The sequence below is a fragment of the Pinus tabuliformis genome, chromosome 6 (genome assembly GCF_031772625.1).
Source record: "Pinus tabuliformis cultivar Carrire ecotype Pingquan chromosome 6, CPIR1, whole genome shotgun sequence".
Taxonomy (NCBI): Eukaryota; Viridiplantae; Streptophyta; class Pinopsida; order Pinales; family Pinaceae; genus Pinus; species Pinus tabuliformis.
In genome coordinates this window covers 2040085495-2040111777 of record NC_142292.1, presented here as the reverse complement: position 1 = coordinate 2040111777, position 26283 = coordinate 2040085495, and the positions used below count along the sequence as shown (strand labels likewise).

The 26283-nt window shown below is 41.4% G+C and overlaps 1 protein-coding gene across 1 annotated transcript in view; it reads left to right on the top strand.

The window, feature by feature from the left end:
* Positions 1–26283, top strand: part of LOC149267437 (plastidal glycolate/glycerate translocator 1, chloroplastic-like) — a 92978-nt gene that overhangs the window by 32550 nt on the left and 34145 nt on the right. Inside the window, exons 3-4 of the mRNA XM_089398823.1 lie at positions 25339–25600; positions 25784–25899. Of these exons, the coding sequence (XP_089254949.1) occupies positions 25339–25600; positions 25784–25899 (378 nt within the window). The remainder of the gene's footprint in view (positions 1–25338; positions 25601–25783; positions 25900–26283) is intronic.

Below are 26283 nucleotides of genomic sequence, written 5' to 3'. Positions count from 1 at the left end.
AGGTGTAGTCGGGAGGACTACATGTGGGCAGGATCTTTGAGGTTTCCAACTCTTGGATCAATTCCTTGCTACGAGAGCCCAAGATTCAGTAGTAGCAAGATGGACTTAGTGTCAGATGATGCAGTGGAGTGTTTGAAGGACAGATGCAGCGGCTTGGAATCAAAAACTGATCAATGCAGAGCAAGGTTGGTAGTGGTGCAGATGGCACCGTGCAAAGGTCAGCAACAACACAAAAGATTTAGAGGGTCAGTAGTCGTCAGATTCTAACATTCATTGTATTATGCTGAACACAGTTAAGTTCAATTAATTTCGGATGTTTTTTAGTTGCTTCTCTCAGCAACTGAGTTGTAGTACGGATGCAATGTTAGCAGTGGTAGTGCTAGCAACATAGCAGATGCAACGTTTGAGAGGGAGATGTAGTACAGATGCAGCAGTAGCAGTGGCAGTGTCATGGGCAGTAGTATAGTAGTAGCAACAACAGTGTTGGTGACAGCAACAGTGCAAACAGGAGGTGCTTCAGAGACAGAGCAGCATGTAGGGTGGACATTGGTGATAGAGCACTTTCCTCGCTAAGAGGGAGTGTTAGTTTTTGGTAGCATTGGAAGTGCTATAGCCTTGAAAATTGGTGGAGAGGCTAAGGCACATTAGTTCTAAAGAACCCAGAAACCGTTTGGTGATATTCCACCCAGATTGTATTTTATTAAAATAATTAATATTTTTAATGAAATTCCTAAGTTTAAACTTAGGGAAATTAAAATATTAATGGGTATTAATCAAAATATGGGTGAGAATGATCTAGAAGGTGGATCAAGTCATGTTTTAATCTTAGCCATTGATTAGAGACTTAATCTCGGCTGTTGAAGACTCAACAGGAAAAGTATAAAATGGAGGCTTGGGGTTCATTTGGAAATAGAGAGAGAGAGTGAATTGATCTAGAGTACGATTTCTAGGGCTAGGAAACTGAGAAAGTTTTACTAAGTGATCATTCAACAGCAGAGGGGTAGTGAGAATCCGAGAGGACTTTTCGGAGAATACTGACAGAGAGGCGGAGAGAGCTTACAGAAAGGCAGTGCAGTAGCCGGGAGAGCTGACGCTGGGCCAGTCTGGGACCACACAGTGTTGACGCAGAGCAGAAAAGCTTCCTGTCACGTAGAATCCAAAACTGTCGGGAACAACTTGAACTACTAGAACAACTGGTATAGCTGACGCAGAGGGCAGAGAAGCTGACGCAGAGCCTGAAACGCTGATGCAAAGCCTACGCAGAAATAGTCGGGGTTAGCCAGTGTTTTGCCGGATCAGCCGGAATTCTGCCAGGTGAAGTGAGGTAAAACTCACTCAAATTTTCCGCCAGTATTTTCTCTGTAAAGGATTGCTAGATGAACATCCTAGATTTGTATTCAGATATTTCTCTTGCATAATACCCTCAGAACTGCTGCACCGGTTTTCCTGCATTGGGTTTTTCCGGGGACTATTGTGTCCAAAAAATAAGTGTCTTATGTATCTTGTTCTTTGCTTTGTTTTTTGTTTGATGAGATCAACTATTTAATTAGTGTAGGTTGCAGAAGTAATTTGCTTCAGTATTAAGAAGAATAACTTGATGAATGTAATTTAAAAATCAAGTAGGTGAAGTAGATTCAGATTTTCTATAGTAGGGGTTCCTTCAAGTCTAGGAATTTTCACACAATGGAGAAGGAAAACCTTCAAATTAAGCCCCAAGTTGAATCCCTAGCTAGGGTTATGGTTTTCTAGGGCAGAAATTACTTAGGGAGAATGACGTCAACCCTTCTAGGATTATATTTAACTAATTAAAATGATAGATTTTGAATGAAAATTATCAACAAGGTAATTTGCAAGCCTATTAAGCTCCAACATCTATCTAATAAAGAACTAATGGATCTCGGCCCTACAAAATGAAAAGGGGCAACCCTCAGCCACATGTTGGGGTACAAGGGTAGTTAGTGAAAGGGAAGCCCACACTTGGGTATATAATGTATAGGAGGGAGACATTGTGGTACATGAGGTGCCCTGACCTTGATTTTTCCACCCTTCTTTATATGCCTTTTGCCTTTTATGATTTTTTCTTTAATTAACTGCTCGAGGCTCAAGGGGTAAGAGCATGATGTGTGAGATATAGCAGTGGATACCCCCTTTTAAGGTAGGGCAGTTCATTGCCCACCAGGGGTTGGGACAATCATGGGTTCCTATATGATGAAGGAGGCTCATAGAGCTTGTAGGAACCAGGGTGATGGCCATGATGATGGGGTAGAGCTCATGTATTGGCTTTTGCCCATGTGCTAAATGTGTTTGTCCCGACCATCTTTTGCATTTTGTGGTACATTTCCTATTGAATGTGGCCAATTATGCTTTTACTTTTCTTTTTAGCTGCATCAACCTTCGGGGCATCATTCCAGGCCTGACCCAAGATGTGGGCAAGGTGAGGGGGAAGGCTAACCCTATGTGGACCCAATGGAGGAATGTGGACCAAGGTGGGAGAAATGATGAATGGGGTTATAATGAGTGGAAAGGGGGCAATATATGTGGATGAGGGAGCGGGACCACGCAGCCAAAATCAGGGTTTCCCATGAAGTACCATCCTTAAAGCCAAATGGTCAGTGAAAGAGATCCCACGGGATTAGAATCCAAGGTTAGCATCCAAAAGGGGTGTAGAGGACAAGAGCATAGACTTAGCCCATTCTTTCCGCCGAATCCCCTGATTAATTCATGCCCAAAAGTGTCTATGATAAGCAAACTCCAATACTCAATTACCAAATGACAACACATTCCCTTTAGGTTCGGGAGGCCACCTTCAAACATACGATCATGACAGTTGGGTGAGGGACCACATGGATGGTTCAGGTGGTGGAGAAGTGGCACAACGAGCTAGTTGGTGGCTACTGGCTGAGGACAACCTTGGAGATTTTTTTTCTCCTAGGGATATCACCCACAAAATGGTGGGTAACAAGAACAACAGGAGGACAGTCACAGGGATTGAGTACAGTGACTAGTACCAATATTTCCTCAGGTGCATGAGATCTGGGGAGTTCTTAGTAGACGAAGTAGTAGAGGTAGGATGAGGAGGAGCTGGTTGAACCTCCCACCACAAGTGGTCGAACCGACAGAGAGGTTCGTCAGAGATTGAGAGATGCAAATGAGTTTATTTGAACTCCTAGGACGAACAAAAGACAATGGAAACAACCTGATAGGTACTAAGCATTGGTGGCTCAGGTTGCAGAACCTTCCAAGTTTTAGGAGGTCGCACAACATCAGGTGTGGGTAGACGCCATGGTAGAAGGGTATAGCTCTATCATGACGAATGATGTTTGGGAGGTAGTGCCAAGGCCTGAAGACAGGTCAGTTGTAGGCTCTAGATGGATCTACAAGATAAATTATGCTGCAGATGACAGTGTGGAAAAGTACAAGGCTAGATTTGTGGCAAAGGGGTATGCACAGAAAGAAGGGATAGATTATGAGGAAACCTTCGCTCCAGTTGCCAGATTCACCTCTATCATGGTAGTTATATCCCTAACAGCTCAGTTGGGATGGCAGATCACGAGATGGACATCAAGACAACATTCTTGAACGGGGTGATAGAGGAAGAGGTCTACATAGAACAACCAAAGGGCTTTGAGACTCATGAGAGGCACACTCATGTGTGCGGACAGAAGAAAGCTCTATACGGGCTCAAACAGGCTCCCAGGGCATGGTATGGTTGGATTGACAGTTACTTGCAGCAGATGGGATTTGTCAAGAGTCACGCAGATTCCAACCTTTACTATTTAATGTTAGAGTGTGAGCCACTCATCCTAGTATTGTATGTGGATGATCTTTTCTTGACAGGATTATTTGGGCTCATAGAGGATTTCAAGAGGAACCTAGCAGCAAAATTTGATATGAAGGATTTGGGGTTGATGCACTATTTCCTAAGATTAGAGGTGTGGCAGAAGGACAGGGAGATCTTCCTTGGGTAAGGAAGATATGCTACAAATATTATGAAGAGGTTCAAAATGCAGGATCGTAGACCTATGTCTACGCCCATGATTACTAATTGGAAGAAGATAGATGCATCAAATGACAAGGATGTTGACCCCACCTTGTATAGACAACTTATTGGGTCTCCCATGTATTTGGTCAACACTAGCCCAGATATTTGCTTCGCAGTCAATACCCTCAGACAGTTTATGGTAGAACCAAAGAGGGTACATTGGGCAACAACGAGGCATATTTTGAGGTATGTGCATTGCATAATAGAGTACGGGTTGAAATATACCCGAGGGGATGATGTCAAATTTGTGGATTCACATATGCAGATTGGGCAGTTAGTTCAATGGACAGGAAGATTACCTCTGGGTATTGCTTCAGTGTTGGATCAAGGATGGTTTCTTGGTGTAGCACGACGTAGAAATTAGTAGCACTGAGCTCTGCAGAAGTAGAGTATATGGTAGCAAGCACAACTACGTGTGAAGCTATATGGCTTCACAAGCTGCTAGTGAGCTTGTTCAGGCAGAGGATGGAGGCTACCAATGCCTACTGTGATAACCATAGTTGCATAAAACTCTTTGAGAATCCAGTGTTTCATGATAGGTTGAAACACATAGATATTCTATGTCATTTCATTAGAGATTGTGTACAATGTGGAGCAGTCCATCTACAGTATGTTCCCACATAAGAGTAGGATGCATATATACTCACGAAAGCTCTATGGAGAGCTAAGTTCGTCTATTTCAGAGAACAGATGGATATGGTGGAGAACCCGTTTCTGTAGTAGGGTCAAATCACTTTGGATGATTCTCAGTTGCAGCAACAACAGATGAGAGGGAGTTGCAGTACAAATGCAAAGTTGGCAACAACACAACAATGTCACTAGCAACATAGATGCAACACAATTAAAGATACGCAGTAGTTGGTGGGAAGCAACAACCAAACATCAGTAGCCTGACAGGAGATGATACAGAGACATGGTGTTGTGACAAGGTGTGCAACACTAGAACACATTCCTCGCTAAGAGGAAGTGTTGGTTTTTGTAGCATTGGATGTGTTCTAGCCACGAAATTTGGTGGAGGCTAGATTATATGAGATCTCCAAAACCCAGAAATTGTTTTTGCAAATTCCGCCTAGAAGGGTCTCAATTAGATTATTAATTGTTTTTTTTTAATATTTCCCAAGTCTAAACTTAGAGAATATGGTTAATTAATCAGTGTTAATTGAGATCAGGTGAGAATCGTTTAGAAACTCACACGGATTGACAAGAAATTAATCTGGGCCATCGATTATGTTTTAATCCAATGTTCCACCAAGACTCCGGGACAGGGAGACGCGGGTGCGGGGAGACGCACAAGGGGGCGTGTGGGAGTGCCCTCAAATTTTAGGGAAATTTAGGGGGGACGGGGGGATGTCAAGGTATATATATATATATATATTTCAAATTCATATTCATTAATGAAAGCATAAATACAATGATACATACATAATTGAATTAAGTAATGAAATACATTGATCCATACTCATTGTCCTTACTAATACATACATGATTCATCCATATATGACGAGATTCAATAATGAAATACTTTGATACATATTCATCATTCATTATTCACCATTCTATAATCTAGATTGATTTAAAAATTAAATTCTTCATTCATCATTCTAGATTCTAAATTGATTTAAAATTGAAATTTATCATTCATCATTCTAGAATCTAATTAGTACTAAGCAAAATAGACTATAATAGATACTGAAATCTAAAGACTGGAATAGTAAATTGATATAACTAAACTCAAAAATAGTGGAGCGATGAGTCTAGAAGTCACTCTAAAGTACAGAGGGCTTGGTGCTCTTCATTAAATACTAATTCCATACCCTTGTACATGACAAAATTTAATGGAAACATTGCAATCCATCAAATCATGAATTCCTGAAAAACTATTAAGTCTGCTGGATTTTGAGTGAGATCTAAAATTCTACTTTCTCCATATGAAATCCAATGAGGTCGGAACCACTCTCAAACATCCTGAGTCATTTCATGGTAATGTTAAAAATTTAAGTAAAAGTGACATTCTCCTTTATCTTTCATGAAAATGAAAATGAAAGATAAAGGAGAATGTCACTTTTACTTTAAGAATTTAACATTACCATGAATTGCATAGCATTAGTAGGGCAATATGATCAAATACTAGGTTTCCCCAGTGATAAATCATTATTTACAAGCAAATTTAAGGGGGGACGCATAGCCCTTTTTGAGGGGGGACGCCCAGGCGTCCCCCTTTTGGGGAGTTGCGTCCCCCACACTGGGGAAATGCCCCCCTTGCGTCTCACCACGTCTCCCCAAAAGGGGGACATGGGGAAACGTTTCCCCAGACGTCCCCCCGTCCCGGGTGCGAGGGGTGAGCACACCTGACCTTGGGGGACGCGTCCTCGTGGAACACTGTTTTAATCTTGGCCGTTGGTGCTCCAACGAAGGATTATAAGAAGTCGATGGGTAGATGGAGAACATGCTAGTGCAGATCCTTAGTTGCCCATGTAGTTCGATTTTCTTAGTGGTAGTGATTCAACAGAGAAGATAGAGCCAGAGGGTGAGTAGCAGGTGGTAGAGGAGGGTAGCAGCATTCCAGGAGGAAGTTTTCCAGTTCCAGGAAGAGGCAGTGAGAGGAAGGCCAAATTCCACAGAGGCTTTGTGCAAAAAGTGACGCAAAAGCTCTAGTGTGAGGCTAGGAAGTCAATCCCGGGGGAAAAATTAGTGGTGGAGTGTGAGAAAATTCTCACAATAATTTTTTGCCAGTATTTTCCTCAGATTAGATTGCCAATAGAGCATCTAAATTATTTTACTCAGAATTGTTGCTGAAGAATAATAATAAAACCATCATTTGTTGCACCGATTTTCCCGCATTGGGTTTTTCCAGGGACACTTGTCTAAAATAACTGTGTTAAAATTCTTGTGTGTGCTAGGATTTCTCAGTTTCCAGTGTTTTATTTTTGCAGTATTTTTATGGTGAAAATTGCAATTTTGATTTTATTCATTGTTTGTCGTAGCAAATAAATTGCATAATTAAATTTACAGTTAGAAGAATAATTTCTAGTTGCTGAAGTAGATGAAATTTTCACACATTATTTCACCATAAGAAAATAATTCCATGCATTAGACATCCATTGAAACATAAATATAACATTATATTGCACTTACAAGACAAAGAAGAATATATCCATCCGCAATCCTGCAAAAGAGAAGGTCCAAGAGAGACAGCGAAAACTTTCCACACATCAAAATGCATTAAATCATCCAAAATCATTCCACAATTGCAGGTTCGAATTGTTTAGAGAGAGATATCCCAAATCCAAGTGATGATGTGGAATGAAATGAACCTCTCATCAATTTATATGATCCTCTAAGGGGTTCAAATTGCCTAATTTGGCCTAATGATGCCCCTAATAATAAAATAATGTGAAAAATAACGATACTTTGGTGACAAGCCCACCAAATAGCTCCATAATAAGAATAATAAGCCTCTCAAGAAGGCCGAAATGTTAGATAAGTTACAAGTAACTAGAGGGGCCATTGGAAGGCCAAATGGAGTCAACATGTGCCGAAGTGAATAGAAGGGCTCCAAAAATAGTGATGGAGGGGATGGCCCCTTGATCTTCAAGCAAATTACCTATGGTGCCTCTAAGTGGCTGTGGAGGCACAAAATCATCCTCATGGGCCTCCAATTGAATTGAACAAGCATGTATCCCATTTTCAAGGGCTAGAACAATGATGCAAGCCCTCACTTTGTCTCCCATGGTAAGACACAACCCCATCTGGGCTCTGGATCAACTGCCATGTGTGTGGTGCAAGTGTGTAGCTGACTGGGCAAGGGGGTCCAGGTGCATCATCATCATCGAATAAGTGGGACATGAGTGAGCAATGAATGGCATTGAAGGTTCCCATGGCATGACTATCTACTCTCTGCTATAGTGGAGGCCCATGGCTCTCAACGCACACTCTACAAATGTTAATATGACACTCTGGAGGGCTTGGATCCCTTATAGGGAGACCAAACCCCAATATGAAGACCCACCTGCAATCCTTTATAAGATCCACTGCATCTCCTCACCTTCCAGTACACTAGTTCATTAGTGCAATTGAGTAGATGAGCTTACAAATCATGGAACCAAGTGGACACTTCATAGTGGCATGCTCTTCCATAATGGGCTTCAAACTGTACAAGTATCTCCAAGCTCAAGAAAGAGGTTAATCAAGGACCCTATTAGGCGGTTTCAACCTTTAAGGGAGTGACAGGTCCATGGTACATCCGTCATATGGCTAGTGCCATGTGAAATAGTGGTGGAACAAAGTGGGGCATTAGGGGAAGGCTCCAATCCACATGCCATGGTACAAGGGTAGCTATGATGAGGGAAGCCCATACTTGGTTGTATAGATGTTGTAGGGAGAAATCGTGGTACATGAGTTACCTCAACCTTTGTTTCCACCCTTCTTCATATGCCTTTTGCCTTTTATTGATTTCTCTTTTTATAACTGCTCAGGCCTCCAGGGAATGAGAGCATGATGTGTAAGATATAGCAGCGGTTACCCCCTTAAGGTTGAGTAGTTTATCGCCCACTAGGGGTTGGGACAATCATGGGTTCCTTAATGTTGCAGGGGGCCAAAATAGGGGCCCTAGGAACCAATGTGATGGCCATAATGATAGGGGTTAAATTTCATGATGACTTTTGCCCACGTGATAAATTTCTATGCCTTGACCATCTTTTGCCTTATATGGTACATTTCCTGTTGGGAGTGGCCAAATTATGTTTTTTAATTTCTTTTAGTTGCATCAACCTTCGGGGCATCGTTCCAGGACCGACCCAAAGTGTGGAAAAGTGGAGGGGGAGGCTAGCTCCTTGTGGATCCATTGGACAAATGTGGACTCGAATGAGAAATATGTGAAAATGGGTTATAATAAGCGGAGGGGAGTGATGTATGTGATGTTGGGAAGTATGACCACGCAACCAGAATCGAGATTTCAAATGCAGTGTCACTCCTAAAGCTAGTAGCCAATAAAGGAGATCCCGCAGGACTAGGACACCAGGTTAACCACCAAGTTGGACAAGGAGACAAGGGTACAAACTAGGCCCATCCTTTCCGTCGAATCCCCCCCACTAATCCATGCCCAAAAGTGTCTATGATAAGTAAGCAAAGGTACCCAACTAGATAATGAAAGCCATACTTTCGAGGTTGGAAGGCCCACCTTCAAACATATGATCATGTCAGATGGGCGAGGGACCATAATGGTTGGCTCAAGTGCCAGAGATGATGGCACATCGAGTTATCTGGTGGTTGCAAGGGGCTGCTAGCTGCCGAGAGGACCATCTAGGAGAAGTATTTCTTTATGGGTGTGACTCGCAAGTGGTGGGTAACAAGCCCTTCAACAACAATGTGACCAACTCCCTCTTGAGTTGTACTTTGCTGTGCACACTTTGAGTCACTGGCCCTTTGAAGAAGGTATGATTCCATGTTGTTTTTCCATGATACTGCAGTCTAGGTTAAAATCTTACAATCACTGACGCTACCAATCCAAGTATCACAACAAACTACTTTGCACAACAGAACAATATACAATGGTAAATCTACTAATGCACAAATATATACAAATTTTTATAGTTTTTACAACAACCCAACTTTGTTATGTTGGAATTTCTAAGTTTAACTCGTTAGAAATTCTTCCTGTACTATCTGATTTATTTCTTCTTACTTGTTCAATTAATTAACAAGTTATTTGCCATGTAATTACTGAAAATAAATACGAGTACAGTATCAACACATACAGATCATCAATTGAAAGTAAACAAGCACACAAGTGACACCGTTGTTTTTGGACTAAAGTCCCTAGAAAATCCCAATGCGGGAAAACTGGTGCAACTATTCAGAGGGTTTTATTATTATGCAGTTTCAGAATACAACCTGGGTGCTAGAAATGGCTCACCCAATAGAGAATTCCCTCGACAGTAGTACCTCTCAGTCGGAGACAGATATTCTGGCTAAATCACCGGATGAACGATCCCACAACGACAATACAACTTTTGCTGCTCTGTGTCACTCTAATAGGGACTGCGTCACCCTATCCGGCTCTCCAGCTCCCAGTCTGTCCCACGAAAAATCTCCCACCGCTGCCTCTAGGCCCAGCGTCAGCCTCTCTGGTCGAACGTTAGCCTCTCTGGTCCAGCGTCAGCCTCTTTGGACTCTGCTTCAGCCTCTGGAGCCTTTGTGTCTCACACATTGGCTCTCTCTGGCTCTGTGTAGCTCCTGTTTGCCTCTGTGTGGCCTCTGGCTGCTTCTGCGTGGCCTCTAGCTAGCTCTGCGTCAACCTCTCCCGGCGTTTGCACTAATCATCCCGGTACTAACTATGCCTGTTTGCTATGTATTCACTGCCCCTCAGCTACAACTCTGATCACTCACTCAATTTCCTCAGCAAACCCTGCCCCAGAAAATCGAGTTCTTGATCTCTCTTGGTGTGTTCTCCAATTGACCCTCAAGCCTCCTCTTATACTTTTCTCGTTGGTCCATAAACGGCTGAGATTAAATCTCTAATCAACTGCTAAGGTTAGATTTGGCTTGATCCATGACTTTTGGACCATTCTAACTCATTTTTATATAAATACCCGTTAACATTTTATTTTTCCTAAGTTTAGACTTAGGAACTCCATTAAAAGTATTAATTATTTTAATATCTCCCAAACCTGTTAGATTCTGCCCAAACCATTTCTGTGTCTTGGAGATCTTATGTGCTTTAGCCTCTCCACCAATATTCGTGGCTAGAGCACATCTGATGCTACCCCAAATCAGCATGTTATATTAATAAATTAATAATAAAGCAGTCTAGGACTCCTGTACCAGGGATAATGGCCCTCATACATCCACTAGTACAAGAATACAAGAACAAGATACATTGACAATCTAGCTGATATATAGAGCTCAATCACAACTACTTTGTCTTATCCTGAATAGATTGCGGGTCCTTTTCATCCGTTCTGCAGCATTGCCTCTATCAATGGTCTTGGTTCTTTAGGTCATTAAACTCGGTTCTCCAATCTACACTCTAGCTGATCATAAGTCCATCTACAACCAACACATAGGGTCTTCATGCTTACTAGATGCTTCTTAGTCCTTCAAGGCCATAACACTTGAGTCCTCTTTCCCACTGATTCTCCTCAACTACTTAGGGACTTCTTCCTACTATTGTGTTCTGGTGCTGCTCCAATGAAGACAAACATAGGGCAGGAGGGCTGCCACCTATCACTATCAAACGTCCTTCATTGCATAATGAACTTGGGCTATACAAAATTGCTCCTCTGGGTTATCAAACATTGAGCTTCTTCAATTTTTCACTTCTAGCAGCTACCTTAGTCCTTCAAGGTGCTGCACTTAGGGCACTTTTTGTCCACTTTCTTGTTGCCCTCCAACAATCAACAAGTGTCCTTGGACCTCTACATCCACTAGCATACCAACATCAACAAGAGGTCAACTCACCTAGCTGTTTGCAACACCTGCTGCTCTCCACTTGTCCTCAGATTTTGTGCCTCTTGAACTCTGGTTAGGGCACACCAACAACTCTAAATCTCTGCTCAAAGACCATGTTTCCTTCTCCAAACAGACTACCTCCTTTGTTGCCCTTTCTAGGCTTCTCAACGCACTAATTTGGGCCTTGGGATGCTCCACAAGGCACCCTACAACAAACAGTGTGCTACAACAAGAGGTCCAAGCCTCTCTTCAAAGGAATCCACCCTCCATTCAACCTGCGGTCTATTCTTAGAGGCTCCGACTAGGGTAAAGGGCCTTCCCTAGGCTTCTTGGCCCTCCAAACAGTCCTCCCACACGTTTTTGTAGCTACAACACTCTAGCGACTGGTCAAAAGTCCCAAAACACTATAAATTATACACAGAAAAGCCCTATCTTACCTCAAAAACCTGCGGCCCTATTCATCCAAGAGATCCGCACCAAACAACAAGATAGACGCTCCACAAAATCGTCTTCCTAGCTGCTTTAGTCCTGCGCATTTTAGAGGTAGATATCTAGATATGATTTGCACTTTGGATGTGTTTCACATGTACTCAGACTATCCTTTATTTATATGCCTTCCACAGGTAGTGGGTAACATGACCACTTGGAAAAACCGTCTCAAACTCCACTGAAAGCAACCATCATTTGATACAATGACCATAAATGCATCATACTGGGCCATACTTAATCGTTAAGTGCACAATTAGACTTCAAACTATGGTCAACTTCAAATATCTAACTAGACCAAGTCTCGTAAAAGTGTTCCCTACCTTTTTAGGGGTGTTTAGATGGTCAACTCTATTAGATTCTTCGAGCCCCTAAGGGGAGGTAACATGTCTAAGGTCAACTCTTCAATTTATAGGTGTTTGTAATAGTGGTGGCGATGAACGAGAAAGGATTCATGTCTAGGTTCCATGGCCATGGGACCAGCTGATGGAGGTCCATTATTCTGAGTGTATAGATGTGTGGAAGGAGCAATCATGGAGGCATGAATTACCCTTTTCCTCGTCTTGATTTTTCCCACCTCTAGCATTCCTTTTACTTCTTTTCGATAATTCTTTGATAAAGAGCATAACTTAGGTGTCCAAGCTTTGCTTTTAATGATGTAGCATTTATTTACCCCTTAAGGATGAGTCAGTTTCTTGCTCATCGGGGTTGGGACATGCAAGTGTTCCTTTATTATATGATCGAGCTTCTAGTGCTTAAGAACCGGGTGATGGCTATTGATGAGGGCAGAGTTCATGCTAGGCTTTTGCCCATGCGCTAATTAATGTCCCAACCATCTTTTGCATTTTAACTTTTCTTTTTCTTTCATTGTGGCCATCTTATGCTTTTACGTTTCTTTTAGCTACATCAAACTTTAGGGAAAAGTTTTTTGGCCTTGACTCAAGGATGTGCAAATGAGGGTGCCAAATCGCAATGAATCAACGACAACAAACTTGAAGGATAGATGTGACATTAAGGGAATGATGAAAGGTGTTAAGTATGGAATGGTTATGGATACACTACTTAAATCCAAGTTTCCCAAGTAGTGCCCCTCGTGTAACCCTAAGGCCTTAGAGGAGGTCCTAGTGGACCCAATGGACAAATGTGGACCCGGATGGGAAATATGGTGAATGGGGTTATATGAGCGGAGGGGAGTGATGTATATTGTGTCGGGAGTGGGACAATGCAACCAAAATCAGGATTTCCCATGTAGTGCCACCCATAAATCTAGTAGCCAATAAAGGAGATCCCATGGGAGTAGGATACAAGGTTAACCATCAAATTGGACGAAGGAGACAAGACTACAAACCAAACCCACTCTTTCTGCCGAATCACCTGACTAATCCATGCCCAAAGGTGTCCATGACAACTAAACAAAAATACCCAACTTCACAATGGAAAGCCATACCTTCGGGGTTGGAAGGCCCACCTTCAAACGTACGATCATGACAAATGGGCGAGGGAACATATGACTGGCTCATGTGGCGGAGATAGTGGCACATAGAGCTATCTGGTGGCTGAAAGGGGCTGTCGGTAGAGGATCATCTAGGAGAAAAAATCTCCCCTATGGATATCACCCACATGTGGTTGGTAACAAGCCCCATCTTTTTTCCCTTGCAGTTATCTTCCTTCCATTCTTCATGAGAGAAATACCTAATCACATATCTTAGTTACTACGTGCCTTGCCCCATCTTGAGACCACCATGGGGATCACATCATACTTCCAAGTTTCCTTATCTAATCAAAGCAATAAACGACCAATAGAGTACTAGGATACTTCAAACCATAAATCAGTGGGGCCTTAGGCCTCTTCTTGACCTCACACCCTTTGGTCGCTAAATAACATCTTAAAGGCCTTTGAGGGGTTTTCATGCTAGGTCACAGACCATGCACCATCAAACTAACAAATGGACTAGCACTAGATGGATCTAATGTACAACGAATCCCACTTATTAGACTACCCCCCTAGATTTAGTTGAGTAGTGAAAATTCTATTGAAGATCTTTTCTTTGATATTGGATGGAAGGAGGGTAGGGCTTCCTCATTTTTATTTTCCCCAAGGATTATAAAGTCACATCCCCTTACCATTGGGCACTTTTTGGAGTACATCACCCACCATTTCCTTGGGTCTTTCACAGTGATCAACAACTTTGTTTGCAAGCCAGTACCTCGACCCTGCCTCCCCCTCCCCCCTTCCATGATTTTGGTACTTAAAGGCATCTAACCTCTCCAATTCATGGTTATCTTTCTAGATTGTTTAGCCCCTTTGAGGCACTCTTTAGATCCATCAGGCGACTTCTTGTTTACTAAACAGAGGATGAGTTGTACCATCAAAGAGGACATGTACAAACTATACATGCAATTTACTTAGACTACACTCTTGGAAGAGCCTAAGTTTGAAGATGGCTCTTATTTAGAGCACCTTTTAGAGTTGCGCGATGGTATCATTGCCCATTCCATGTACACATAAAGACACTAGATGCACTCACCTAGGATTCCCCTAGGTTAGTTTTAAGTAGGCTCCTACAGACTTCGGATAGAGATTGGACACTACATCTTATATTCAACTAAGACTTGCTAGATGTGTCATTTTTAGATCTTGAGACAAGGATGCATCTCATTTTTTAGGTTCTCCCTTTACCATGTGATAAGAGGTTGTCACTACAACATAGAGTGGGGTTTGAAGGGTTCCCTCTCCACTTTCTTCCAATATCACAACCATAAATGCCTTGTCCTCTTCAAGAGATACCTAGTCATAGATCTTAGATACTACATGCCACTAGGAGGCCACTAGGAGGATTGATTCATATTTCCAAGTTGACCTATTTGATCAAAGCAATAAGTGACTAATAAAATGCTAGGATACCTCAAACCATCATTTGGTGAGGCCTTCCTCTCCTTGATCTTCCTTCCTTAGGTGGCTAATTGACATCTTCAAGGCCTTTGAGGAGTTGTCATGCCAGGCCATAGAGCATGCACCATCGAATTAACAGATGGACTAGTGCTAGAGGATCTAGTTTAAGGTGTTCTACCAAAGATCTTTCCTTTGATCTTGGATGGGAGGAGGATAGGGCTTTCTCATTTTTATGCTTCCCCCAAGATTGTATAGTCATGTCTCCTTAGCATAGGGTACTCTCCAAAGGACTCATCCACCACTACTTCAGTCCTTTTGAAATGATCAACAACTCTAGTGTTGATTCGGTACCTCAACTCTCTCCTGGAGATCTTCCCTTTAATCTTGGATGTGGGAGAAGAATAGGGCTTTCTCAATTTTTATGCTTCCCCCAAGATTGTATAGTCATGTCTCCTTAGCTTAGGGTACTCTCCAAAGGACTCATCCACCGTTGCTTTGGTCCCTTTTGGAATGATCAACAACTCCAATATTGATTTGTTACCTCAACCCTCTCCTCCCCCCTAGCCCCTTGCCCTTGACCATTATGACCAACAAATCTTGATGTCTTCTCCTCTCTCGATCAACATGGGGATCACTAGAATATGGCCTATTGCCACAAAATCTAGGACGTCTTGGAAAGGGGTACCGTACAAGGTTGTCACTAGACTAAGTGACAACAATAGGGTGATGGCCCACTATCACCACAACCAAAATCCCCTTCTCTTTATGGATTTTCACCAATGGGAGGAGTCCCAGTATGTATATAGGTCTTCTAATAAGTATTCTAAGCTTAAAGGTGCAAGGTGACAAAGAGGCATCCAAGGGAAAGACACAATTTAGGCATAAGGCTCTAAGAGGAAGCAATTTGCTTTCCTTGAAAGAGTCCAAATTAGGGAAACATAAGACCTAGGGTTTGACTGATAGGTTGAGAGTTGGAATGAACAAAGGTCTAGTTGCAAAGAAAGGGTTTTCCACAATGTATTCCAACAAGGTTAAGGCAGATGAAACCCTTAAGAAGCTCCCAAGTTTAAGCTTTAACCAAATTAGGGTTTACCCTAGGGCAAACAATTAGGGCAAGAGATTATGGATGAAATTGGTATGAATGCCCACCAAAGGAGAATGATTTTGTGGTAACCACTAGACTCTTGATGTTTAGACTTTCCACGACCCACAATTCCCTCTCCTTGGCAATTCACACTAAGCCATAGGTGGTCGCTTGGTCTTAAGGGTGGCGAATTAGGTAAGTGTAAGAAAAGAGGAAAGTTTGTGGATAAAATTGATTTGATCACAAACAAATGTATGGTGAGTGTCTTATCCTTGGGTGGATGGAGTCTATGGAGGTTTAAAGTTAGCTAATCCTTGCAAAGGAGTAAGGATATTTTTATGCTCTAATATCAAAACCCTAAGTATTATCTTTGTGAGGGATCAAAGGCATTTGGGAGAGATACAACATGAGTTCCCAAGGGGAATACCATTCGCATGTTATATAATGAGTAATGCATGCAATAATGGTATCTAGCTTCTATATAATTGATTTTCAACAAATTAGGGCACAATAAAAAAACACCTAGATTATGAATATATTTCGTACATTAGACTTAAAGCAAAAAATTGTCAAATACAAGGCTCACTTACATGATAACATGCATGAATAATGCATCATTGGTCCAAGATAACTTCTCCAAAGACAAAGACATTGCTCCAATACAAAATTCGTTCCATGGATCACACCACTTCACTAGTAAAGAAGGCCCAAATTCTCCTAAGAGAGGCTGAATAGTCCAAGTGATGTTGATGATGAATAAAATGATTCTCTCCTCAATTTATACGAGGGGGATGGGTTTCCAATTAGCCTAAAAGCCCCTAGGAAACAGGTAAAATCACAATACAAGCTTGGGTTAAATCACAATACAAGCTTGGGTTACAAGCCAACCCAACTAGCTTAGATATAAACTCAAGAGAAAGCCCACACATGTGAGTTGAAGACTAAAACGCTGATGTCATCCATGATATGAACTCCATGTGGTATGCGTTGAGGCTTTTGAGTGCCAAGTAGGGTGTGAAAGCCTCTAAAAATCATCTATCGAGGGTTGGTCCTTAGATCTCTGTCAATATCACTCTATGGACCCCAAAATCCAGTTTGGGGCACAAAAGGTGGTCTCTTGGGTCTCCAACTTCTCAAAATGTATATCGTTGTTCCAAATTTGAGGGCTTTCCAAGTGCTACTAGCGCTCCCAATTCTTTGAAGGCGAGACCATCCTCATTTTGACTCTAGATTAGCGCCATCCCTCTGAGAGTGCTAAGGCCGACCCAGGAGCATGTTGGTCCAGGAGCAACATCTTGAAGAATCATCAAATCTAGTGTAAAGTGGTAGAACGTCCTAGGTGTGCAGGGGTAGGTGTGATGTAATGCTTTTGCTCGGGCACTGAAGGCTCTAAACACTACAATTGTGGGTGCCAATATATTTCTCTGGGGCCTGGGTACCTGTGGGTAAGGTGCCCAAGTCATGGACTTTGGAACCCCTGACAATCACAATATAAAGTCTAGTGAAAGCAACCAATTATTAGGGACAATAATCATTTTTGTATCTAAGTGAACCAAGCTTGAATGTAAAGGGCTATTTAATACTTCAAATAAGATTTCCCCTCCAAAATTGGGGCTTTAAACTCGCAATGGTGTTTCCTCCCTAGGTAGGAGTGGCTAAAGGACAACCTTATTAGGTGTTTCTAGCCCCCAAAGGGAAGTAATATTTGCTCACTCCACCCTTCAATTGATAGGTGTTAGTGAATAATAACGATATGGAGGGGACAAGACTTCATGGCTAAGTGCCATGGTCAAAGGGACTAGCATGATGGGGATCCGCATCCTGAGTGTATAGATGTAAGGAGGGAGCAACTGTGGATACATGAGTTATCAATTCGGCCTTTGTTTTTCCACCCCACCTTTTAATTTTTCTTGATTTTTCTTTGTATTATTGCTTGTAGCTCAAAGGCTTAAATCTTTCTTTGTATGATGTATAATAGTTGTATTACCCCTTAATGATGAGGCAACTCATTTCCCATCGGGGTTGGGACATGCAAGGGTTCCTTTTATGATGTATAAGAGCATCATGTGCTTAGGGACTGGGTGATGGCCATAATGAGTGACGTAGAGCTCATTCTAGGCTTTTGTCCATGTGCTAATGTGTATGTCCCGGCCATCTTTTTCATTTTGGTATACTTTCTTTTATTTTGCTTGTGGCCATTATATGCTCTTTCCTTCTTTTTTATTTGCATCAATCTCCCAAGGCAAAGTTCCAGGCCCTACCTAGGTATGTGGATGTATGGGTGCCAAATCACAGAGAACCAATGGTTAGTTGAACCCAAAGAAGTGACGTGGAACATGGGATTGTAATATAAGTTGGAAATTGGTAAGTATGGAATAGGGATAGATGGAACATGCTATCTCAATCATGGTTTCCCTAGTGCCCCTCCTATACCCATTGGGCCATTATGGGAGGTCCCACATGCCTAGGATCGAAGATTAACCCCCCATTTAAGGTGAGAGAACAAGATCATGATCAAAACTCCTCGTTCTTCCAGGTGACCCCATAATCCATATAAAAAGCCCAAATACAAAAAAGCATAAGCACCCGATTGCAAAATGAATAAAGTACCTTTTGATCGGAAGCCACCTTCGTCCATGTTCTCTTGCTGGATGGGTGAGAAAGTATAAGATTGATGCAAGTGGTGGAGATAAAATGGCACGTCGTCAACTAGTGGTGGTTATCAAGGGCTGCATGGCTAGCCGACTAGATGTGAAGAGTAGGAGTAAAGTTTTTTCTTATACGGTCAGCCACTTTGGTGGGTAACATCTAGCCCTAATTGGGACATGAGCTCACCATAGAGCGCATGATCCATATGCTCGAACGGGTGTTCATGAGAATTCCAATAATCCTTGGACTCGTAGACCTGTAACTTGCATATTGCGATAAACTTGTTTGGGAGCATGTGCACTGAGCGTAGGGCATCAGCCATGTTTTATATGAAAGTATAAATCTATACAAAAAATAAAATCTATTCCAAATGCAATATAATCTACATGAAACATGATATGAATGATATTAGAATGCTCACACAATATGCAATTCAACTACACTACTATGCTATGCTAGTATACAATGCATGAACTAAGTATAGTCATATAACCAATGTAACCAACATATCATTAGATCAACATAACATCTCTTGTCCCTATGAGTCATCATGAGATAGAACAAGAAAATATCACAATCACCTTTGCAAGATTGGCATGTTGAATCACAAGGGTGGGAGGTGGGAAAATAAGATGACCATGTATCAAGGGTCATGGATGAGGAGGGAAAAGTGGAATCCAACTTGCGGCATTGGATCTTCTCGTGCAACTTGAGTATGGAGCGATCAAAAATCAAGCTTAGGAGCTTTCACTTAAGAGGAAACTCATGCAGACAATCATTCGGGTCATCTTCAAGATCAATTTCAAAGTGTTCCTCTAGATGATCAAGGGAGGGTTCTTGCTCAAGGTGTTGAAATTTCCAACTCTGACATGTCAGAAATCCCCACTGCATTATCTAGTTTATGTCTCCTACTTGTTCTTTTCATTAACAAGTTATTTATATATATAAATACTGAAAATATACACAAATGCAACCTTAACACAGACAAATCAACAACTGAAATAACTGAGACAAACACACAAGGGACACCGTTACTTTTGGACAACTGTCCCTAGAAAAACCCAATGCAGGAAAACCAGTGCAGCAGATATGAGGGTTTTATTATTATGCCGTTTCTGAATACAACTAGGGTGCCAGAAATGGCTCACCCAACAGAGAATGCCCTCGGCAGAAGTACCTCTCCTCGGAGACAAATATTCTGATTGATCAGTCATCGGATAACCGATCTTATAGTAGCTATGAAAACTCCTTAGATGGACAACGAAAGCTGCTCCAAGCTTCTCCACTGCTCTGCGTCACTCTGCTAGGGACTACGTCACCCTCTCAGCTCACCTACACTCAGTGTGCCCCACGAAAATCACCCAACGCTGCCTCTTGGCCTTGCATCAGCTCTGCTAGCCTCTCTGCAGCTACTGATGCCTCTGCATCAGCCCTCTAGCCCTCTGCGTCACCCATGTTGGCCTCCTCAGCTTTTGCGTAAGTCCCAGTTGCCTTTGTGTCAGCCTCCCCAGACTCTGCGCTGTCTCTCTGGCACTATCTTTGCCTCGTGTCGAACTGCCCCTCGCTGCAACAGATCACTGGTTCGATTCTCTCAACAAACCCTACCCCAGAAAATTGAACTGACTAATCAATTTGGTGTATCTCCAACTGACCCTCGAGCCTCCTCTTATACTTTTCCTGTTGACGAATCAACAACTGAGATTAAGTCCCTAATCAACGACTAAGATAAGATTTGGCTTGGTCCATGTCATTTAGAACATTCTCACCCAGTGTTATATTAATACGCATTAATATTTTAATTTTCCTAAGTTTAGACTTAGGAACCCCATTAAAAATATTAATTATTTTAATATCTCTCCAACCGGGTGGAATTTCCCCAAACGATTTCTGGGTCTTGGAGATCTTATGTGCCTTAGCCTCTCCACCAATTTTCATGGATAGAGCACATCCGATGCTACCACAAATCAACACAAGGTACTCTTCCTCATCACTACCTTGTTCTCTTTCGTCAATAGAATCATCAAGATGATCAAGGGTGATGTTTTCCTTTGGATGGCAATGATTTCTTCAACTTTTTCAATATGATTGAGGAGGTGCTCTTCGTGGAGAGCAACAGTGAAATTCTTGAAGAACAACTTCAAATTGACGCATTGGTCCCCAATACTTAACGAAATTTTCAATGAATACCTTCATGGAAGGGATGCTTTTAGGTCTACAAGAAAATCTAATCCAATCCCTTTGATCATCCCCAAAGGAATTAATGAAAACCCACATGAGAACATCCTCTTGAACCATGTTGACCTTAGATATGTACTTGATAAATTTGACAACATGATCCACAACTGAAGAAGGATCACCATTGAATATTGGGACATTTCTCATAGAATTTATATCACAATGATTTGGGTATCTAGGGATCTCCTTGATATCCAAAAGCACGCAACATTTCATGCAAATCCCAAGGAGCCATTGCCTTGAGTTTTGAATAGCAACCAAATGAGGAGTTGCCAAGGTGAATTCAAAGTGCCTTGAGAGATGTTTTGCTTCACTCTACAAGCATTGAATTTGGAAGTTCAGGAAGAACAAGGGCTTCATTCTTCCAATAGAGTCGCCATAAAAGTATTTATCTTGTAGTTAGGGTTGAAGCTAAATCTTCAAATTGCAAGGAGGCAAACTAGCTTTGTCCCCGACAACAATGCCAAAAATGTTGCTGCAAAATCTAATAGGCCTTGGAGAGGGGTACCCTACAAGGCTATTGGTAGACTAAGTGACAACAATGGGGTGATGGCCCACTGTTACCATAGGCAAAACCCCCTGCTCTTTATGGATTTTCACCTATGGGAAGAGTCTCAGTATGTATGTAGGTCACCTAGTAGGTACTCTAAGCTTAAAGGTGCAAGGTGACAAAAAGGCATCTAAGGGAGACACACAATTTAAGCACAAGGCTCCAAGAGGAGACAATTTTTTTCCTAAAAGAGGCCAAATCACGACAACACAAGACCTAGGGTTTGATTGATAGATTGAGAGTAGGAATGACCAAAGGTCTAGGTGTAAAGAAAGGGGTTCCCACATTGTATTTCAACAAGGTTAAGGCACATGAAATGCTCAAGAAGCCCTTAAGCTGAAGCTATAACCAAACTAGGGTTTACCCTAGGGCAAAGTGCAACAACTAGGGCAAGAGAAATTATGGATGAAATTGGTATGAATGCTCATCAAAGGAGAATAATTTTATGGCAACCACTCAACCCTTTGATGTTTATACTTTCCACAACCTAAAATTTCCTCTCCTTGACAATTCACACTAAGTCCTAGATGGTTGCTTGGCCTTAAGGGGGCTGAATTAGGTAAGTGTGAGAAAACAAGAAAGGTTTTGTGGATAAAATTGATTTGATCACCAACAAATGGATGGCTAGTACTTTTTTTTTTTATTTTTTTTTATTTTTATAACGTACTTTTCCTTCCTTTTTTTTTGACTTTATATATATTATTTTTTTTCCTTTTTTTTCAATATAATTTTTTAATCTCTTTTTATATAATTTCTTCTTTTTATTTCTGACTTTATATATAGCTCTCTTTTATTTTCTTTACTTATATAACTGTGTTTTTTTTAAATGACTAGGTTTTTTTTTTGTACTCTTTCTATGTGGCCAAAAAGCCTGATGGCGAGACGGAGAAACTCCAATTGTAGCGAAACGCTTGAACTGCAACAACAATAAAGTTGACGAAGAGTAGATGGCCAAGGGCCTGGATCGAAGAGCGTGGCTCTGTGCAGCGGTGAAGCAGCCAGAGGATCGACTGCTCTGATACCAAATGAAGCGAACAAAGTTCCTTCTACAAATTAATTACTCCAGAAGACTTGGAATATAAAGATATCCATGAGGATACAAATATTATATATTAAATGTGTGAATAAGAATGATGATGATTTACAATGAGAACGAGATGCTTGCTTATATATTAGGCAAGTGTCTCTTCATGGAGAGTCATGTCTCATTTAGACATGCCTCTTCAGCCTAATTACTATTTTAACTAATCATTATTTATGATTATTATTGTTTACATTATTTATATATTTTATTCGTAACACCAACCGAACTAGCTTAGACCAAACTCAAGAGAGCCCACATGTATGTTGTCATCCATGATATGAGCTCTATGTGGCATGCATTGAGGCTTTTCAATGCCAAGTAGGGTGTAGAAGCCTCTAAAAATCATCCTTTAAGGGTTGGCCCTCATATTTGTGTCAATATCCTTCTATGGACCACCTCAAAATCCAGATTGGGGCACAAAAGGTGTTCTCCTGGGTCTCCAACTTTTCAAAATGTCCATCTCTGTTCCAACATTGAGGGCTTTCCAGGTGCCACTAGCCCTCCCAAGTCTTTGAAGGTGTGACCACTCTCATTTGAGCTCTAGATCAACTGTCATCTCTTAGAGAGTGCTAAGGATGACTTGGGGGCATGCTGGTCCAGGTGCATCATCCTGAAGAATCATCAAATGTAGTGCAAAGTGTAGAATGTCCTGGGTGCAGAAAGTGTCCAGGGGTAGGTGTGATGTGCTTCTAGTGCTCGGAGACCCAAGGCTCTCAACACTTCACCCATGGGGTGCCAATATACTTCTCTGGGGGTTGGGTACCTGCGGGTAAGTTGCCCAGGTCATGGGCCATGGAACCACCTGACAATCACAACATAAAGTCTAGTGAAAACAACTAGTCATTAGGAACAATAGGCATTTTTGCATCTAAGTGAACCAAGCTTTAATGTAAAGTGCTATTTAATACTTCAAATAAGGCTTCCCTTCCAAAAACGGGGCTTTGAACTCACAATGGTGTTTCCGGAGTGGCTAAAGGACAATCCTATTAGGTGTTTCCAGCCCCCAAGGGGAAGTAACATTTCCTTAGTCCACCTTTCAATTGATAGGTGTTAGTGAATAATGATGGTACAAAGGGGGAGAAGAATTCATGGCCAAGTGCCATGGTCAAAGGGACCAACATGATGGGGATCCACATCCTGAGTGTATAGATGTAAGAAGGGAGAAACCATGGATGCATGAGATACCAACTCGGCCTTTGGTTTTCCACCCCTTTTGTGTGCCTTTTGCATGGTTTTTCTTTGTATTATTACTCGTAGCTCAAAGGGTTAGAGATTGCTTTGTATGATGTATAGCCGTTGTATTAACCATTAATTAAGGCAACTTGTTGCCCATCGGGGTTGGGGACATGCCAGGGTTCCTCTTATGATGTATATGAGCAACATGTGCTTAGGAATTGGGTGATGGTCATAATGAGTGCTATTGAGCTCATGCTAGGCGTTTGCCGACATGCTGATGTGTATGTCCCCACCATCTTTTGCATTTTGATCTTCTTTCTTCAATTTTGCTTGTGGCCATTATATGTTTTTTCCTTTTTATTTTAGTTGCATCAACCTCCGATGGCAAAGTTTCACGCCCTAGCCAGGTATGTGGATGTATGGGTGCCAAATCTGAGAGAACCAATGGTCAATTGAACCCGAAGAATGGAGGTGGAACATGCACATGTAATGTAAGATGGAAAGCGGTAAGTATGGAATAGGGATAGATGGAATAGGCTATCTCAATCATGGCTTCCCAAGTAGTGCCTCTCCTATAACCATTGGGCCATTATGGGAGGTCCCATTGGCCTAGGATTGAAGATTAACCACCGATTTAAGTTTTGGGAACAAGATCATGGTCAAAACCCCTCATTCTTCTAGGTGACCCCATAATCCATATCAAAAGCCCAGATACGAAAAAGCATAAACACCCAATTGCAAAGTGAATAAAGTACCCTTTGATTGGAAGCCCACCTTCGTCCATGTGTTCCTATTGGATGGGTGAGAAAGTATATGATTGATGCAGGTTGCAGAGATAAAATGGCATGTCGTCAGCCAGGGCTGTTAGGGGCTGCATGGTTGGCAGGACAAAAGTTTTCTCCTACAGGGGCATCCACTTTGGTGGGTAACATGGCCTTTCTATTGTCTCATTAACGTATACTTTTGCATCTTTTGGTACACTGATAGCAAATGACTTAGCTAGACACTTAGTTATGCTTTCTTATTTTTCCTTTTTAATGCTTCCAACATCAGTTTAGGAGTTCCTTTGCACTCCAACACTATGTTTGCGTTGGGTGCACATTTTAGTCCTATTGACCTACTTTTGTAATCATTTGTTGAACATCAATTAATTATTATCTTATTATCTGGGAAGTTGGCTGAAGCTTCCATGGTAGTTGGGATTCCTCAAACACACATTTTCTTTTCTGCCTTTCCACATTTTTAGAAAGTTGGCATATTCTCTCTTTCCAAGGTTTTGGAGTAGTTTATCTTAAACTTTGTTTGGAAAGGGAAGAGCTAAACCTGATTTGTCTAACTATTTCATCTCAGTGTGTAGTGGTGAACTTTGGCATTGATTTTTTTTTGGTGTCTAGTTTCTTGATGCCTAGTTGGCATTAGAATTACACTATTGTAACTGGCATTGGATCTATTTATAATAACCATCTTAGGTGAGGCTGCTTAATTCTTTTATTAGCCAACAAAACTCTACTCTGTTAATTTCATTAATGCATCTTGCATGAGCTTTAGAAAAAAGTGGATAAATTATTAGGATCATGAAATAACATAACTGGAAGACTAAGGAAATCTCTTAGTAAAGTTTAAAGATAGTGGTAAGCTTCAAATTTTTTAAATGGAGATATTTACATCTTTCTTGTGTTTATTTATACAGTTGGAGGCTGGGCAGCATCACTCTATGTTGCGGGGTACACAGCCATTGCCGTAAGAAAGATGGTCAGAACAGAAATGATAGCAGCAGAGCCCATGCCAAAGCCTTCTCCTTTTTCAAGAAAAGAGATTTGGTTCTGGACTATTATCTTGTCAGTTTCATTTATTTTGACTGTTCTTTCACCCCTTGCATTTGGAACTTATGCTCGAACATGCCTTCCGTTTCTTTTAGCGGCAACTGCGTTAGGATTCATCATTGGATCTGGGTAAAATATCTTTATTATTTGTAGATATTTTCAATAACACCTCAAATGGTTTATATTTCTGGGCAAAGATAAGCATATATTCATCCACTCATTGTTCTAGAGTGTTTTGTATTTATTTTCATTCTACATTGGAAAAGCTACCAATTTTTAAGCATTTTTTTTTATATTTATGCTTATGTGCAGATTTCCACCTACTGCCAAGAAGCTACTACATCCAATTATTACTTGTGCCCTATCTGCGGATTTGGCAGCCTTTGCTTGTGGAACCTTCACAGGATTGGGCTTTGAATTCACGCTAGGTATGGCATTTGACTTACAAATCTGGTACTTGTTTTATGTTTATTCTCAGTGTTGAGATGGAGTTCTCTTAGAGATGTATCATGCTCTCATTTTCTTCTAAAAACCTTACTGCAGATGTGAAAACATGATAAGCAAACTTTCTGTGTCTACCCTGCTCTTCCATGACATTGTAATAGCACTACATAGATTTATTATGTCACAACACCAAGTTCACGGTAATAAACTTTCTGTTTGGTTTTTGGCGGCACCAAGTGGATTAAAGCAGCATGTTTCCATCACCTTCTCATTCTACTGTATTACAGTCCTAAAATTCAATTAGCTGATCGGAGGTTATTAGTCATCCATTGCTATAATGGGGTCTTTTCAGGTGAAGTATTTGATCA